Genomic DNA, 14,498 nt, shown 5'->3' with positions numbered 1-14,498 from the left:
CTGCTTTCCTTAGCTGTCAATATGGCCTCTGGTGAGCTGAAGTGGGAGCCAGAACTTAAGTTTTGACCTCTGACATCTATTACAATGCATGGGTGGATTCCAGTATTTTGCCTATATTTCAAGATGTCAAGGCATAAGTGGTGCATAAAACAGACCCATTCATCATCCAGTAGAATGCATATAAATAAAAACTATGAAAAATTAAGACTAGAAAATGATCACAAACAAAGTAAAAAGTGCAGTCAGATAGAATGACATTATCTCTAAAGCATTGCACATACCTACAAAAGTGAGCTGGGCTTACAGAACGAGGTATGTGCAATTTAAGAACAACAGTGACATGACATTGTAGGCATTGTAGGTGATGCAGTCTTACTGTGAATCAATATTTGTTAAGTGATTCCAAATGAGCTAATGCTTCTTCTAGGAATGCATTCATTTCCATTGTACATTCTATTCTGCAATTATTTAATTGGAAATCTATTGCCAGAAACTATTAAGGGATGGAAACATGAATCTTAGCGCCAGCTACGTGTCCTCTAAAGCTCCCATTGTAATGGAAGAGGAAAACATGGAAATTAATGACTGCGACATGAAGAGGTTAATGGGGTGATGGGATGGAAGGTGAGTGATGATAATTAAGGCTGCCACCAAGGAGATTATCCTGGAGTTATGTCTTAAGAATCATGGGTGGGGCATCTAGAAATGGACACCTCTGCATAGGAGGATGTACATGTAGAAAGTCTTTTGGGGAAAGTATATGAATTATCACTGCTAAAGTCCAGGCAGTAAATAGCAATCTGTAGAGCTTCAGGAGGTGAGGTGAGACTGAAGAATTCAGTTCAGGTCTAAGGAAGGAGAGTTTAAAAATCCTCAGAAAACCAAAGAACTTCTCAAAGGTAACAGAGAGCCACGGAATGATTTGAAGAAAGACTAGGTATTGACAAGATGGGTTTGAGATGGGATAATTATGCATAGAAGCTGGGAGACCAATTAGGGAAGCAAAGTCCTGAAATGAAAACGAGGAACTTCATAGAATCTTCACATTTGTGGAAGGGACAGGTTATGTTTAATAACAAACATGACCACTGTGCAAATGTTTATCATATTTGACCCTTAAAGCATTCCTATAGAAAAAAGCCTATGTTATTCTCATGTCATTGGTAAGAACAGCAAGGGTTGGAGAGGTTGAATCATTTTTAAATTAGCTTGATCAAGTTTACACGCATGGCTGGTGGAAGAACTGAGATTTGAATCCAGGTGGGTTTAACTCCTAAATTGATCCTCAAAGAGAAATTCACTATAGTGCCTCCAGGTAAGGTATTCTGAAGGAGATCAGTGTCTAGTTACTGACATGACACTAGAGATGAAGTCACTCTATTTTGAGCTCGGCATCATCCATTGAGAAGGAGGCTGTCATGAAGTAGAACTGATGAACATTGTGGGCAAAAATAGCCTCAGGTATTAGGACCACCCTACTGAAATGTGGTCAGAATGCCATACCCAATGTTCTATGTGATTGCTGTGTTCCCGAATGAACATGGACTTGTAAAGCACTAGATGAGTCCCATCGGCCTGTGATGGCCAGTGAGATGCACCTGACTTCTAGACTTCAGCTGAGATTGAGGCCAACTGTGCTTTTTATTAATTTCTAAGTTAACTCTCTCATTAGCAGAGAAAGAGCAACACAAGACTAACCAGTTGCTGACCTTTAGAGAGGACGTAGCTGAGAGAAGTATGTGACTATCTGCCATGAGTTTGAGATCATATTTGACCTCACAATTCTTACTTAGAAGTTATTAACTTTTCCTCAAAAACCAATAATAATAATAATTAATAATAATAATTTCTCCTTAGAAGAAAGAGAGACTGAGAGTGAACTTTCTAGATGAGAAGCACCATTGAGACTCACTGTACTGCGTTTCCCTTTCATTGGTTAAAGCCACAACCTTCAGTACTGCTCCATGTGGAGACAGGGTCTACAAGGAGATAGCTAATCTCCTTGTAAATGGTAAATGGAGTTGTAACACAGGCTGTTTTGGCCCAATAAGCCTGATGTGCTCATCAAAAAGGAAGAGGCCCCAGCCTGCTTCTCATCCTGTTCAGTTCATCTGAGGGTCCACCAAGAAGTTGGCCAGATACAAGAGAGGAAAAGAATAATGACCAAGAAGCCGGTCGGTGAGAGTGTACATGTGGAACTCCCCAGACTCTGGAAATGAGAGAGATACATTTCTGCTATCGAAGTCACTCAGCCCTGTCCATGACATATGATGACAGTCCCAGCTGACCAATACAAACACGTTTGTATAGTGTACTTATCTGTGGGCAGATTGAGGTTCGGAGGTGGGAAGTGACTTTCTAATTAAATCGTCTGGATTGAAGTTATAATCCATTGCAGGTTCTGTTAATGCTGTGAGGATTAAATATGGCAAGACAAACATGCACAGGGTATACACGCATCACATGCTAGGGTCTAGAAATGACAAAGAGCTGTTATAGCTTGTGGACAATCATATTGAACATGAACAAATGATCTAAGTGTACTTCAAAATACTAATGTAATTAAGTGTAATTCAAAATACACATGTATAAAGGATAACTATTTGGCCTTTAAAAAGAAGAAAAATTGTTATTGGTTCCAATATGGGCAAATTTGTTGCACGGAATAAGTCAGGCACAAGAGGACTGTTTTCTCAGGTAGATTTGGAATCTGAAATTGTTGAACTTGACAGAAGTAGAAGGTAGAGCAGCATTTGCCAAGGCTGGGAGTGGGTATTGGGAATTGTTGGTCAAATGATGAAAAATTTCTGATCAGACAGTTGGATAAAATTGAGTTCTATTATAAAACATGGTGATTATAGTCAATGTTGTGTGTTGTACACTTGGAAAAGTACTGAGTAGATTTTTTTTAATGCCCTTACTACAAAAATTAGTTTTAGGAATTAAATATGAATTGCTCATCTGTAAAATCATATTGTCTACCATGAACAGATATAATTTGCTTGTTAAAGAAGACAAAATAAACTCATCTTGTAAATTCCACAAGAAAAACATAAAGTCCTGGAAAGCACAGATCCAGGCAGGGGAGATGGCTTAGTGGGTAAAGTGTTTTCCACACAGGCATGAGGACCCGAGTTGGATCCCCAGGACCTATGTAAACACATCTGGGCAGAAGGGGCAGCCAGCCACAATTCTATCATGGGGAGTAAACACCAAGGGAATCAGAGACAGGGGTTGCCAGGGTCAAACTGTGCATCCAGACTAGTCAGAACAGGGGCACTTTGTGTTCAGCAAGATTCAGATTGAGGATAATATCTGATACCAACATTGGGCTTCTGAAAACACACACACACACACACACACACACACACACACACACACACACACACGATATACTTGAGCACACATGTGTGCCCCCAAATGTCATGTGCCAAAAAGAACTTTCGTTAATTCAGAAAAAGTTCAAAGGTCTAAGAACATCAAAGGCTAGAATAGAAAGCAACAGGACAGTTACCTAGAAGAGGAAAAGTTTTATACTCATGTTGGAAAGCAATATGGCAATACAAAATTGTTTTCAGGTAGTAAATTCAGTTAACCTACAACTCAACAAGTGTGTTTTTCCATGATGTTCCAGGAGACACATGTAGACAAAACTAGGAAGAGACTGGGTTTCTACTAATAGGCCAAAAGATAGCATATATTTTGATATATTAGTATTATATGGCATGTACAGATCTCAGGCAAAATGAACTAGATCTGTAGATACCAACTGATGTGGATCTTAAAAAGATGACATTGTCTGATAACCACCACCACCACCACCACCACCACCACCACCAAAACCAATGTAAAAAACAGCATCAGATTTCTTAGATGCAGATGCTAAACATATATTAGAAAAAGCCACAACTGGAATGGGTACAAATTCAGTGTTTTGGACTGAGGAGATTGCTCTGTGGTTAAGTCATTTGCCATACACGTATGAGAACTGGAGTCTGGGGCCTCAGAACCCATGTAATTACTGACTAGGCGTGGCAGCCTGCTGTAATTCCAGCCTCAGAAGCTGAAGGAAAAGGATCCCATTGCAAGCTGGCTAGCAAGACCAGCCATATCAGTGAGCTCTGGGTTTTATTGAGAGATTTTGCCTTAATGAATAAGGTGGAAAAATTCTTGAGGACAATTGCTGTTGGTTGTTCTACAGACAGTTCCTGACATTAACCTCTGTTTCTTCACATGCATGTATGACACACATGGGCACTCCCACACAGGGGAACACACATGTATGAACATGGAAAGAAAATCAACAATAACAACAATTCCTGTTTTCAGTGGATTAGTTGCTTGCTCTTGGGAGAAAGAGGAGAGTAATCGGTAAGGGAATTTGAACAATGTCTGACATACTCTTCTCTTTAATACAGAAACAAACGTCGCTGATTGTTATTGTTTACTTTCAGGACTGACTCATAGACATGAAGTGTAGGCACTTTTGGAGGTTTCTTGGATTATCTTGGTTTTTAGCCTCTAAGACTATAATAAATTTGTTCTGGATTCACTAGATACACGTGCTTCCTACACTTGCTCCCAATCAGTCTGGTTCCCTGTGGTGATAATTTGTTTGTGATCTAACAAATAAAGCTTGCCTGAAGTTCAGAGTGCAGAGCTAAACCACCAGTGAGTCACGGAGGCCAGGCAGTGGTGGCACACACCTTTAACCCCAGCACTCAGGAGACAGAAACAGACAGATCTCTGGGAGTTCAAAGCCACCGTGGCTACACAAGATTGATCCAGTCTCAAAGAGAAACAGAGTCAGGTGGTGGTGGATCACACCTTCAATCCCAGCACCAGGGAGGTGGGGACAGGAAGTGATGTGGCTGGGCAGAGAGAGGAATATTAGGCGGGAGGAGACGAGCTCAGATTCAGTCTGAGGATGTAGTCTGAGGATTCATAGAGACAGGATCACCGCTTCAGTCTGAGGATTCGGTAGAGGTAAAAGATTTCTCTAGTGGCTGGCTACATGGCTTCTCTGATCTCTCAGCTTTCACTGCCTAGTGTCTGACTCCAGGTTTTTATTATTAAGAACAATTAGAATTCATGCGACAGTTCCTCCTACTATTTCCTGGACAAAGTCTGGTCTGATACACTGGCTCTGAGTGGGTCCAGTGAAACCCTCAGAAATGTATCCAGAGATTGAAGTGGGGTGAAAGGGCTGAAGGAATCAGAAGACACATCCTTCCACCTTACTCTTTTTCTCCGACCCTGCTGATACTCCTAATGGCTGAGTGAGTGGATCTTCCAAGGCATGGGGGTTACATCTCTTGACAGCATACACTGCCTGTATCATCAGACCTCTTCTTGCATTTGCCCCCCCTCCCTCTTCTCCGCTCTTGTCTTCCCTCTCACTTTCATTGTCCTGGAGTTGTATCAGAAGCTAAGCATTACCGCACACTCTGTGCTCTAAGGAATCTGGAATTATCCAGTACTTCCTGCGTTTTTATATAGTTCAGAAATAGCAGTGAAGGATCATTATTGCTCAATCTGTAGTGACTGATGTTATCAATATTGCTGTAGCTAAATTAAAATTACATCCCTCTGGCCTTATAAGTGCTAATGCTGAGAAAGTTAATTGTTAGGTGTGGCAGAAATTTAAACTACCGCATCCAATTTAGTCCAAATTTTAAATAATTTTTGTAATTAGTCTATAGTTCATATGCTGAAAAGTAGAGAGTTTTCCTAGACTTGTAAGCTGGACAATGTCTGAATGAGATGTGTTCACAACAAGCTAACCCCTCAGTGTCAGGAATGACCGCACTCACGTGCCCAGTGCTTTTATTTTCGTGGCACCTGGGTTCACAAACACTGTAGCTGGCACTTACTCTCCACTGTGGTTCAGGTTGTCGTAACTCAGAAAGAGACCCGCATAGATGGTCTCGGTCAGCAGGGCATAGATGGCGATCATAATAAGCAGCACAGCCAGCTTCAAGACAGAGTTCAGCCGGAGAAAAACCGCACAGGTCACCATGGCCAACACCCCCGTGAAGACGAAGTACTGCAAACAGAGAGCACAGGTGGTCAGACTCACAGGGACCTCCAAGGATCCCTCTGCTAGCCATGCTGCCCCCTGGTCACATTAGGAAGATTTTTTTTTTTTGTTGAACATTTCCCATGGGAGGTCGGGGGCCTCCTGGAATTCAAATTGAACTCTCCCTTCTCCTGCCCCCAGTCTCTGCTCCCTGTCTCTGTGAGTGACGTCATCATTCACCTTATTCCCCTTCAGTCTCATTGCTGTAAAAATACGTTTTATCATTTTAGTATTTTATGTGCTCTGTCTGCATGTATGTCTAGGTACTACATACATGCCTGGTGCCCACGGAAGCCTGAAGATGGTGTCCTGTTCCGTGGTATTAGAGTTACAGATGGCTGTGAGCTGCATGTGAGCAGGCAGTAGAAGCCCAGCCGTCTGGAAGAGCAGCCAGGACCCTTAACCCCCAACTCATCTCCAGATTCTCAGGCTCCCCGTTAATGCCTCCTTCTCTCCCATGTCCCTCAGTCAGCTATTTTCAGTTTTTAGGCTCTTCATTATTTTCTGAACAGATCTCATGCCCACCCAGGTTTATCTACTTTTCTTGCTTTAGTTCTCACAAGCAGCTTGGGAAAAGTTTTAATAATAATAATAATAAAAACACATTGTCATTTATTTATATGTATGTGTGTGAATGCCACAGCATACATGTGGAAGTCAGAAGACAACTTGTGGGAGTTGGGGGCTCTCCTTCCACACGTGGGCTCTGGGATTTGAACTCAGACCGTGCGGCTTGTCAGCAAGTGCCTCTATCCACTGAGCCATCCTGGCCAGCAGCCTCCCTTGTTTCCATCTAAATCTGTTGCTAGGCTTTCGCACCTCTAAACACACACATGCACTCTCTCTCTACCTAGTATTTCTGGAACACCAGCCTGATCACATTCCTCCTCACTGGAAATCCTTTCTTTGCTCTCTCCAGGCCCTCAAATTCTTCTGTCTCCCACACAGCGGAGCTCACAGGCTACCACGTACTAGCTCTCTCTTCACTCTCTAAACACTTCTCTCACACCTCCGTGGCCTGGGGTTCAAATCTCATCCAGGTGATTTGCTTCTATTCACACATCAGGTGTCCTGTCCTCCGGGAAGCACACCCCAACCTCTGTACCCTGCAGAGAGGAGCATGGAATCCCCCACTCTCTGTCAAGCATCACCGCTCTGACTGCAAATGTGGAATCACCCAAGAACTTGAGGAGTGGAGCAGTCTGTCAGCGTCTACACAGCAACCTTTCTGCAGTCTCTGAGAAACACCGTGGGCTATTTTCTTTACAGAACTATTCTGACATATTCTGAGTGTCGTTTTAAATTGGTATTAGTAAAAATTCATATTGTCAGAGGTCCATTTTGATCTCAAAATCTGTATATGTATTGTCTCTTCAAGCAGTCAAAGAAACTACTCAGGATGGGACTCACAGCTCCCAGTTGTATAGGTTAAGAAACCAATGACTGTAGAGATAAATAAACCACTCCTGATCCTGAAGCTATAAAGAGGTGTCTTGGTCATCTAGATATGGCCAGTTGACTCGAGTGTGATTCTAGGGGGAATGAGGGGCTTAATAACACTACAGCTCTTTTATGTACACATTGCCTTCTCTCTTCTATTATACAGAGGGGCAGCTTTTATACAGATGAGGAGACAGGTAAGAATTTTTAAAAATCTCCGAGTACTGAAGATGTGCTATGAATTCCTTAAGTATCAGTAACTCATTTGTGCAACCCTTTTTTACAAATATTGATTCAAAAATGTAGGCAAGTGTCTCAGATGACTTCCCATTAAGGATAAACTCCCTGTAGATTGGCTCAGAAAAGAATCAGATACCGTCTCTGCCCTTAAAGGCCGCCATTTGTTGCTTCCTTTACCATGTCTGTTTTTCCTAATAAACCCAATTGACAATCCTTGTACCTAATGGAAGGATCAACTGTCTTCAGCTGTCCTCTAAGGTTTTTCCTTGGGCAAGATTTATATATAGCTCATGTTGATTTGATACAGAAAGTCAGGTGTGAAGAGGCCAGATGTAAAAGGGTTCCTTCTGCACAGTTTTTCTCCATCTGGAGAAACCTTCAAGATGCTCCATTTTAATGCAGGCTATAGGGTAGGAAAATATATCCAAAGGATTTTGTTTTGTTGTTATCTTTAGCACAGCATATTGTTGTGCCTGGTTGTGTCAACTTAAATTATGAATCATGTATTATATCAAAATCTATTAAAATGATAGGAAGACAAAATAGTCTAAATGCCAGGGTATATGGAGCAGGGATTTAGGAGAATCATTCCTTGGATTAAACAAAAGATCCATGCAACTAATCATAAGGAGAGCTGGCAACACAGGCCAAGAGAATATATGTTGCCTCCCTGCTTTATCTACCTAGCAATTAGGCACAATCATTCACCGAATACATTTGTAGCATCAGACTTCTTAGCAGACTGGTTAAAAAATCTGTTTAAAACTATATCAAATGATTCTATTATTTCGGGTATAAAGCTAGCCGGGTGGTGGGACACAGCCCCGCTGCTCCTATTACAACATATTATAGAATACATAAATTGTGTAGTCATACATTCTAGAAAGTATGGAGAAAATAGAGTTGTCCTAGGGGGGAAATCCACAATTGTTTTAGGTAAAAGAATGAGACAATCTACGCAGGAAAAATAGAAAAGATTCAATAATAAAATAATTTGACTTTTACAATTTTTTGATATTGCAGAATAAATTGACATGTGAGGAAAAAGGAAATTTAGGCCGGAGGATGAACTATGTAGCTAGATGTACAATCACAAAAACTGGCAGCGTGAGGTCCAATGTGAAATGAACTCAGGGTAATATGGGGACCAGTTTGAGGGGGGATGTTTATTGTCTCGGGGTGATATGTGGGAGGAAAGACAATTACAATCAAACACTTGTTGGGCATGCAGTCTGTACAAAAGATTCTAAAAATGACTTTATCCCATGTTGTTCAGTAGCTAGCGTGACTCAAAGTTAGACACTATTCTTTCATCAATTCTAAGGAATAGGGATGTCCATGGAGGCATTTCCTATTTCTGGATACTCAAGGCTCTCTCTTCTCTGATGATACACTAACCTGGGAAATCGTGAATATATTAAATTCCTCTAACTGAAAATCTTGGACTCATATGACTTGACAAACTCAACACTACACAAACTCCTTAGACAGGAAAGCATGTATTCATTAATATATGACTGTTAACTAAGAAACTACTATTTGTAGCCCAGGCTGGCCTCGAACTCGTGATCCTCCTGCCTCTGCCTCCTTCAGCAAATCCTACCGGCGTGCGCCACCACAACTGGCATGGACTGAGCTCCCAAAGTCCCAATGAGGAACAGAAGGAGGGAGAAGATGAGCAAGGAAGTCAGGACCAAGAGGGGTGCACCCACCCACGGAGACAGTGGGGCTGATCTATTGGGAGCTCACCAAGGCCAGCTGGATTGTGACTGAAAAGGCAGGGGATAAACCTGGACTCTCTGAATATGGCGGACAATGAGGGCTGCTGAGAAGCCAAGGACAATGGCACTGGGTTTTGATCCTACATCTTGTTCTGGCTTTGTGGGGGCCTAGCCAGTTTGGATGTTCACCTTCCTAGACCAGGATGGAGGGGGAAGGACTTTGGACTTTCCACAGGGCAGGTTACCCTGACTGCTCTTCAGACTCGAGAGGGAGGGGGAGAGGAGTGGGGTGAGGGTGGGAGGAGTAGGAGGCTGGGAGGAGGCGGAAATTTTTTTTTCTCAATAAAAAAAAAAAAAGGAAAAAAAAAGAAGAAACTACTATGTGAACTAAGGGCCTACTGTGCTCCAGCTTGGATGGCTCCATATTCATATTATGACTCTGTCATAGCATACCATAAATTATCTTGGCATCACATAATATTTTCCTCGTATAAGAGAAGCAGGGAGAACTTTACACCATCAAAACTGGAGAAGGAACTGGGTTTTTACACATACAAGTCAGACAAACTGAACTATCTGTGCCCATTTGGGTACTGCCCAAACCTATGCCATTCTAAACTCACAGGGAAAGAAGGAAAGAAATCAAGCTGACAGTTTCCAAAAGTCACTATGGTTGAAAAGAATAATCCAAACACTGATTGATGCACACACAACTTGGTCTCCAACAACTCCAGGTCTTGCAGCAAGCCCTACAGTAAGGGTGAGCAGGCAAAAGATAAAGTTGCTCCCACTGTACCTCAGCCTGGACTCCTCGCTTGTTCAAGGAGTGAAGATGCCATAATTCAGGGTCACCACTGGTGAATGTGGGATTCCTGGACTGATATTCTGAGCTGACTACTGGGTTGCGTTTTCTTAGGAAAGAAGCACTGTGTGTGTTTCATGTTGTGATGCAATGCTATATTTGATTTATTCTAAATTAAAATAGTCATGTTTGCCCCTTTATAAAATGTTTTTTAACCTATTTTTGGTGTACAAAAATGATTTTAACCTTGATTTTCCCACTTAATACTTACTATTTTTTTTCTGTATTACTAGTTTTGAGCAATCTGATTAGTGTGTGTGTGTGTGTGTGTGCTAGATGTCTCATGTCTGGTGTTGTTTAGGAAAATTCTGATTTATAGCTTTCATCAAAATTGGAAAGAAATGCTCATTAATTATGTAGTTTGTCTTTTTTTCTTCTTGTGGGAGAGGACTCAAATTATGGAGGTGTTATGCTGCTTAAAACTGGACTTAATGATAGCTTTGATGGCTGTTTTGTCTTGTAATTTATTTTGGACATGTCTATTGCTTTTCACCAATTTTACTCTTATTTTTGTCTATAATGTCTAATATTACTAATTTCCTTCCAGTGTAGTTTTCATCTCACATTTAGTAGTTTTTACTTATAAATGCTCAGTTTGGATTTTACATCTATCTTTCAGGTTTTTTTAAGCATATGAAATAAAATAATAATTATTTTATTGCCTGTTTGATAGTTATATATAAACACCCAGTTCTGACTTAATTTCCATTCATTATCTCCTTCATTATTAATAATAGTTCATTTTAATGTCTGGTCATCATTGGTTAAATGCTAACTACGGCAATTTTTTTTTCTTCCATGAACTGAATCTTTATCTTATTTTTAATTGTTTTATTTTTGTTAAATCCTGGATGTTTTTAAATTCTTATGAGTATTTTCGTGATTTGTTCTAAGATATAATAAAACCACAGTATAAAAGTTTCATTTTTTTAAAAAAATTACATTTACATCTTATTTAAAGGAAGAATCAGAGCAGAATATAATCTAGGAATAGACACTTAACACCACTAAAGCCTTTAGCTCCTGCTCTGTCAAGTGTCCAGTGGGCTGTGACGTGTTTTAGTCAGTGCAGGGTCACACGCTATTTTCAGCCCATCTGTGAGCTGCAGATCCTGATTAACTCTGATGCTTTTCCCCATCACTGATTTTTACGTGCTTGTGCCAATTGGGCACTCTGCAGCTCTGAGCTTTTCTCTGTGCAATCCCCTTCTCAATGGTGGTGCACTCTAAAACCCCTAAGCTGCCTTACCCTCTCCTGACTCTTCACTTGCTTCTTCTTGAGGCACAAAATCACTGTGTTTCATCTGGGTTCACCTCCCTGAGGCACGGTCTGGACAAAGCTCACGGCATTTCAGGACTCAGTCCATTTGCTTCCTACCTCTTGGGAATCACCGTCTTCATTGCTTGGTGTTCAGTATCTTACAAGATACAGTTCATGGGCTACGTTTGTTTGTTTCTATTTGTCCCAAGTGGAAATGGAGATCTTGCCCTGTTATTCATCTGAAGGATGAGTAAACATTGTTAAAAAGACAGTAGGTTCTGTCCTGAGGTCAGTCTTTAGGTAATTTTACAGTAACATTACAATGTTTATCTTTTACTCTTAAAAATGTATAAACATGAAGTGGTTTGAAGCACTGGAAAAAATTAAGAAACAAGGAACATGTGTTAGTGTGTCCTAAGATGAAGACTTCAATGTGTGTGATGTGGGAAAGAAAGACTTGGACATTAGATGAACTCAAAAACGTGACTCCAGGATGCAGGGTACAGATAGCCAAACCTCTACTGGAAAACTTGCTCTCCTGGACCATAGCAAACCCTGGCCACTCTTACAAATGGTGATTTTCTTGAGCAGATGGAAAATGAAGTAAAGAGATTTGGTTCTGAAATGAGGCTTTTCTCAGGGTTGAAGAAGATCACCCTCTGGGTTACACATGAGATCTGCATCCATTTTCTAAACAACTGGTGCCTTTTCCCTTCCTCAGTTGGAACATGGCTTCTTTTCATCATTTCCTTTATCTTTACTCTTCTCCAGTATGTGACAGGCTTCCAACTTAGAACTTAGTTTTTTTTTTTTTGTTTTTTGTTTTGCATCATAGAACTGCTTTGTGTTTATAGCGAATCATCCAATTTGGTAGAACGCTTTCAGCTAGGCATGGTTTCCCATAGGCTTAGAGACATGACATGTTTTGCTTGGGGACAGACCCTTGTGAGATCTGGGAGCTGATGAAGCCTTCAGAGTTTCTGAATGTTTAATTTCTTCTAGATTGGCAGACAGGAGCCTAGAGAGAAACACAGATGTGCAGACTGAAGTGGCAAACTCTAGGTCAGGTCAAGTGGTTGTTGTCACAGCTGGAGAATTAGTTCTTTGACTTTAGTTTGCTGAGTAAGATGATCCATTGGTTGTAGAGGAAGGTTCTAAATTTCCACTTTATGTTCACTGGATCTTTTAATTGTATTTCTATTTTAGAGTATATTATGAACACCTTTCCACTTTTGAGTATGCTTATTTATAATATATATCGTAGTCCGCACAAGGTTTTTCAGGAGGAAATAATAAATAATGTCAGACATTAAATAAGCAAATCCTGTTTTTTAGGTGTTCTCTATGTTTCTTTTTGTGGATATATTACTCAATTTTCATAACTTCCCAGTGAGCATTACTTTTATCTTTATTTTATAGTTATGGAAACTGAGGCACAGAGGCAAAACTGTGTGATCATAAAGCTTGCCCACCCGGACCTTAGAGCTAAAAAAAAAGCAAAAACAACCCCCAAAAATCCATGAATGCTGTGTTCCTGAGGTGTGAAACTCACATGTGTATTCAGGTATAGAGTGCCGACTTGGAGAGACAGGGCACACAGATTAGTACACCACGAACACCTGCTTAATGCCAGCCACATGCTCGGAGCTATGTATTTGCCAAGCCAATAGACAGCAAGGTATTCATTTTCCCATTTCATAGATGAGGAAACAGACCAGAAAATGGAAAGTCCAGCTTAGACAACCGCTGACTACCACCCACATCTTAGCTTTCCTTTCCTCTCAGTGTTGGGGTGCTCCCTGTGCTCTTCAAACCAAGAAGTTCTTAGGAAGCTGGTATCACACAGAATCTTATACACTAAGGAGGAAACAGGCTGTGTGGTGTTCCCATCCATCCATGCACATCCCCGGGAAGAGTCTGGTTTCTTCTCCTTCTGAGGCTAAGTGGACAAAAAAAAAGTAAAGAATCTATAGAACAAACGCCAGCACCAAGCCGTTATAACTGAGTTAAAAGAGAAAGGAAGGAAGGAAAGGAGTGAGAAAGGAAGCAAAGCAGTAAGGTAGGAGTGTTAACTGAGCAGGATACTCTCTGAACACTAGCTTTATTGTTAATTATAACCCAGTGGCGGCAGCAGCCTCTCCTGTGTTTGTAGGAGTACACAGAGGATTCAGTGGTTCTCAGGCCTATTCTTAGACCCAGAGAGACTACTGAGAGCCTTTTCTCATCTCACATGTTGGAGAACTCTCTGAGTCTGTCACCTCTCAGAGAATCAGGTCTACCCCTGGTCCTCATAATATGGGATTGGGTGGGGTCTTCAAGAGCTATCAGCTAACATCTTTTCTGGCCTAGAAGTTCTACTCTAATATACACAGGTCCAGACTAACAGATTTTGTAGACTGACCCTAAGACCCATGGATTGATTAATGACTCTGTGGTCAAGAGAGGGCTAAACATGCAACATAATGGCAGGCATCCTGATGAGATGTTGCCCCTACCATGTTGACTTCGCTTTAGCTGTAGCTTTCTGTCTTTCTTTTTTCTATTTTCTTTATTCCCTTCTTTTTTCTTCTTTCCCTTCCTTTCTTTCTCCCCTTCTTCTTCCTTCCCTCTGTCCCCTTTATCACAGTGGGAGCAGTACAATTACTTGACCACAGAGACCCTGACACAGTCTCCTACAGGGTAAGCTTGAATGAGATGATTAGGAGAGAAAGAGACACAAGAAATGGATCAATGTATAATGGGGAAGGTGAAAAGGGAAGAAAGGAAGAAAGGAAGAAGAATGGAGAGAGAACCAGTGAAGTATGGGTAAGGGAAAGACACAGAGGAGGGAGCAGGCAAGAGCATGGAGAGAGAGAGAGAGAGAGAGAGAGAGAGAGAGAGAGAGAGAGAGAGAGA

The 14,498-nt window shown here is 41.2% G+C and overlaps 1 protein-coding gene across 3 annotated transcripts in view; it reads right to left on the bottom strand.

The window, feature by feature from the left end:
- Positions 1 to 14,498, bottom strand: part of Adcy8 (adenylate cyclase 8) — a 208,214-nt gene that overhangs the window by 32,840 nt on the left and 160,876 nt on the right. For all 3 annotated transcript variants that reach the window (XM_005354547.2, XM_005354548.3, XM_026782726.1), the window contains one exon: positions 5,874 to 6,046. In XM_005354547.2, the coding sequence (XP_005354604.1) occupies positions 5,874 to 6,046 (173 nt within the window). The remainder of the gene's footprint in view (positions 1 to 5,873; positions 6,047 to 14,498) is intronic.

This window comes from Microtus ochrogaster, chromosome 15 (assembly GCF_000317375.1).
Source record: "Microtus ochrogaster isolate Prairie Vole_2 chromosome 15, MicOch1.0, whole genome shotgun sequence".
In the NCBI taxonomy this organism is placed as follows: domain Eukaryota; kingdom Metazoa; phylum Chordata; class Mammalia; order Rodentia; family Cricetidae; genus Microtus; species Microtus ochrogaster.
The sequence above is the reverse complement of the archived record's forward strand: the minus strand, read 5'-3'. Positions and strand labels throughout refer to the sequence as shown.